This window comes from Aptenodytes forsteri, unplaced genomic scaffold (genome assembly GCF_000699145.1).
Source record: "Aptenodytes forsteri isolate BGI_AS27 unplaced genomic scaffold, ASM69914v1 Scaffold16, whole genome shotgun sequence".
In the NCBI taxonomy this organism is placed as follows: Eukaryota; Metazoa; Chordata; class Aves; order Sphenisciformes; family Spheniscidae; genus Aptenodytes; species Aptenodytes forsteri.
Window position 1 is genome coordinate 747,780 of NW_008794753.1, and position 4,593 is coordinate 752,372.

Consider the following 4,593-nt stretch of genomic DNA (forward strand, 5'->3'; position numbering starts at 1 on the left):
CGGGGGCACGCCCAGCGCAGCCACGGCTCTCGGCTCTCGGCGGGGATCACTCACCTGGAGCCTGGAGGCGGCTCGCTGGACCCAGAGCCCGGCGCCGGCGACCACAGGCAGGTGATGCTCGGCCGCCCTTCCCCAGGCTCCTGCACCCCCATCACCCGGCCTGCTGAGGTCCCCCGCGTCCGCGCGGCTCACCCCCATTTCTCCGTCAGTTCCCGCACGCTGCTCTCCCGTGCCTCCCTCGCACGCCTGCATGCCGCCGGCTTCCCGGAGATCCTGGACCGCAACCAGGAGCCAGTGGAAATCTCACAGCCGGTGGACCCGGCGAGTTTCAACCTGCGGCTGGAGGAAGCCGACCCTCTGCAAGGCAATGAAATAATCCTGCAGTTCCTGGCTGTTGGCAGGTGGGATGGCAGCTCTTTGCGGTGCCTTCTGTGGGCAGATCCCAGGGGCCTTCTGGGGGAGAGTGCTTTCCCAAAATCCCCCCAACCCGCTTCCCTGCTTGAGCGGAAGAACTCCTTGCAAAGGTGCTGCTTCCTCCAGCACCTGCTGTGGAGGCAAAGCCCTGGAGGGTTTTACGATGATGCTCTTGTCCTTTCCAGGCACTCTTAAATCATATCCCAGTCTTTTTTATTGTATCCATTAGCCACAATGTGATATAAAAGCTCGTTAATGCAGGGTTTCTCCATAAATGCATATGGAGTTGAGAAAGTTGGCACCCGTGGGGGTGGCTTTGGCTGGATAAGGCCCCACTTGTGTTTTTTCCGTGGATGGCAGTGTGCTGTGCGAAGGTAAAACGCTGCCTTTGCTGGGCTCCTCCGTCGTAGCATATGGTGGGAGACAGCTGGAATTACGAAGCTTTTTGGAAAGCCAAGGCAAACCATATGCCCGCTGTCTTCAGAGAAGTCCAAATACTTGTGATGCTGATGATCTTCTCTTGTTCTTCTGCCTCTCAGTGTGTGCCAAACGCACGAGGAGCTCGTGATGGGGAGGCAGTGCCATGCCACAAGCTAACCCAAACCCCTCTCTCTCCCTCAAGGGATGCCCGGGACAGCGCGGAGGGGATGTGGCCAAGGACCATCTTCCTCACCTTCCAGTTCTACCGTTTCCCGCCGGTCACCACGCCGCGGCTGCAGCTGGTCAGCACAGATGGGAGGCCGGCGGCCGGGCTGGCTGTGCCGGTGCAGCTCCTTGTCCGGCTGAACAAGGACGGGACCCTTGGCACCGGTAAGCTCCGGTTTTAGCATCCTTGTGCAGCGGCTCCTTTTCCGTCAGTCAGATTTGGGCTTGCCTCTGGGCTGAGGAATGGGCTGGTGTGTGCTTTAATAGCAAGCCTCCGCTAGTTTGCGTGGCACATCGTGCAAAATGTTCAAAATGTCCAATGCTTGAAGTAAAACACTGGTAAGTGTTGGTGGGGCGATTTGCATGTCGAGGCTGCCGGCTCCCGCTGCAGCTAAGCGCCTTTGAAAAGAAAGGCAACACGTGAGAGCACGGTGCCCGGAGTGAGCGGCTCTGATTCTCCTAGCTGAATGCTTTTCCTGGTTTCTTTCTGTGTCTTATTAAATTCTGGTCTCAAGAGACACCAAGCACTTGTGTCTGATGAAGCTCCTTCTCCATGCGGAGCTGTTAATGGAAATGAGAGGGGCATCTGTACAGACCGAGTGTTTCTGTGGGAGGTGCCAATCCCGGGGGACCTTGGACCTTACTAGTTGACCAACGGGTTCATTAAGTGGAGGAGAGTGGGTGTGCGAGCAGGCGGGCTTCTCCGGAGCAGAAGAAGTCCCTGTCCCAGCTGATGTGCCGGTGCCGGCGGAAGCTCCGTTTCCGTGACAATGCCACATGTCTCGCAGGACCACCGGGCTTGCAGCTGAAGTACATGGTAGATCCGGCTTTCCTGCGACCCGGGGAGCAGCGCTGGTTTGTGCGGTACCTGGCCGAGCACAGCCTCCAGATTGACGTCTGGGATGGAGACTCCCTGCTCCTTGTTGGGTCTGCTGCCGTTAAACTGGAGGTATCGGTTAAATTGAAGGTCTTTCTTCGTAAGCCCTCAGGACTGCTAATGATGAAGGAGACACCCCGCTTAGTGTGCAGGAGTGTTAAGGAAGAGCCTGACTTTTCCCTGGGCCCTGTGTTGAGATGCTGTTGCATTACCCTCGTGTCTTCAGTAATCGAGTTGCTGTCAGCCCCTCTGTGTAACTGAGACTGATGCCAGCCTGACAAGCCCCTAATCGTGGGATTTGTCATCTCCTCGAAAGTGATGGCAAAACGTCAACTTTCTTCCACTTCCCTGGAACTCCTGCAGTATTCTAGGGCTAAACCCCCCACACTTAGGACATCCAGAGACATCCTTACCCAGACCCCTTAACCCCCCAGACCGGACTCCCTGGTAACTTGTTACCCCTCGCCCATCCTTGCCTTGTCCCCAGCCCCTGCTGCGCCAGGGCCGGGCGGCCGTCAGGACCCACCACGAGCTGGAGGTGGCCACGACCGAGTACGAGCCGGACGTGACGGTGATGGGCCGGGAGGCGCTGCGGCACGGCGCCCTGCGGCCCCTTGGTGTCCGTGTGGTGGTGAGGGGCCACCTCCACCTCTGCCTGGCCAACGTCGGTAAGAGCCCGCTGCTCACGGGGCCAAAAGGCTTGGGTGCCGGCACTGGCGCCCCACGGCACGCGCCCCTCGCCGAGTACCTCTGGTGCCAGTTGGAGCCCCCATCCTGGCACCGGCCGCTTGGCTCTGGGTGACGCTGGGCTGTGGGCAGGGGCGTGCGGGTCCTGGTTGTGCTTGCGGTCCCTTCCGCCTGCTCAGCTGCAAACGCCGGCGCAAGGCGACTGGGAGGCCAGCGGTGCAGGGTCAGCACCGTGCAGTTAGGTGCTGGCAAACAGCATGGGGCCGCGGGAGAAATGCACAGGGCTGTACCCAAAAGAAAACCACGCTTGTAAGAACGTTATTCTTCCCAGAACCTTCTGGCTGCTTTCATTTTATGTATTTAATTCCCCGTCCTATAAATGTACAGTGACTCCAGGTTTTAAAATCTTATCCTCAGAAGAAAGATTAGCTCCATTATAAGATAACTTAAATCGTCGTTTCCATACTTTGCCTGCGAAGGGGCGATAAGCTTCTGGGAAGGAGAATCTGAGATTCACAACCCAGGGAGAGGTTTAACTCGCACCCCGCAAAAGAGGAGAGGGAGAGAGGAAGCAGAGATGCTGCACCGGGACAATAGCCACCCTTGGGGGTTGTGGGTTTTTTTCTGTTCCCGCCCTCCCCCCCCCCCTCCCCCCCCCCTTTAAATTTCAAAATACTGTTGTTAAAAACAGTATTGAAAAGCTTGGTGCCCCTGCCCGAAGGATGGGGACGGGATTCGTAGGCTGGGTAAATACCTGCTGGGTTTAGAGCCTTGTCCAGCTCCACTTGGCATAACCTTTGTGGGAGCATGGATGGCAGCAGGAGCGGAGAGACGTGGCGGTGCGTGGCCGTGCCGGCAGCAGCGCTGCAGCCCAGGGATGGAGAATGCAGAAATGAAAACCAGAGCTGGTGAGGGGCTCGGTGGTGACTCGCTCGGGGTGGTGCCGTGCTTTTGATGCTGTTCCATCTCTGGGCAGATGGCTGTATGGTGGTAACGGCAATAGGCTCTGGAGGGATGGCCGTAGGGCTCGCAGAGCATCGTTAGCAACCAGATATTTGCTCCTGCTTTTTTAAATTGTCTGTAAAGAGCTGCAGTGAAGGATAAAAATTTGCAATAGATGAAAAATGGATGGCTTCCACTCACCCCTGACTGTGCTTGTGGCAGGCCACCCATGCGAGGAGACCCCAGGGCAGCCGCCGTCCCGCTCCCGCCCCCTGCCAGCATCGGATGGGGAAAAAAAAATGCCAGCATCGCACCAGCAGCATCCCGGGCCGGGCGGTGGTGAGTCCTGCCGGGCTGGGGCTCAGCCCGTCCCCCTGCGTGGGTTCAGGTTGGCAGAGTCTCTGCCGCCGTGGTGCTGGCGCTTTGCCCCCAGCCGTGGGGTGGCTGCCCCCTCCGGCGCTCCCCTTCCCAGCCCCGCAGCATTGCGGGGGGCCCTCGGGGCTGCGCTAATTGGGGGTGCCTCGTCGGTAGCACGGTGCTCTCTCCCCACAGGCGGGCGGGTGTCGCGGGCACGGAGGCTGGCTGAGGTGCACGGGGAGCTGGCGGGTGGGGTGGCACAGCCGCTGGCCGGAGGCGAGGTTGGCCCCCCCGGCTGCCCCCAGCGAGGCCGCAGCTGCCCGCCGGCGCAAGCTGCGGCGCATGGCGCTGGTGCGGCAGCAGGAGAACGCCGGCAGCGGGAGGACGCCCCAGCTTTTGGTGAGGAGAGGGGCTCCAGGGGCCGGGGATACCGTGGTGGCTCCAGGCTTATGGTCCCCTCCCTCCCAGTAGGGCTGGCAGGAGCAGTGCGCCCAGCATGTGCGGGACCTGCAGATCATCGACGCCTACCGGGAGCACATCAAGGGTGAGAGCATCTCTCAGATGCCCAGCCGGGCCATCCCCGCCACCCACACCGTGCACGCCGTGCTGGGGACGGCCGAGTTCTTTGAGTTCACCCTGAAGAACCCCTATGGTGTCCAGCACACAGTGAC

General features: G+C 59.8%; 1 protein-coding gene across 1 annotated transcript in view; it reads left to right on the plus strand.

The window, feature by feature from the left end:
- NPHP4 (nephrocystin 4) overlaps window positions 1–4,593 on the plus strand; it is a 23,020-nt gene that overhangs the window by 12,925 nt on the left and 5,502 nt on the right. Inside the window, 8 exon segments of the mRNA XM_009274217.1 lie at window positions 16–401; window positions 1,037–1,224; window positions 1,848–2,008; window positions 2,424–2,604; window positions 3,788–3,904; window positions 4,118–4,179; window positions 4,181–4,321; window positions 4,394–4,588. Coding sequence (XP_009272492.1) covers window positions 16–401; window positions 1,037–1,224; window positions 1,848–2,008; window positions 2,424–2,604; window positions 3,788–3,904; window positions 4,118–4,179; window positions 4,181–4,321; window positions 4,394–4,588 — 1,431 coding nt within the window.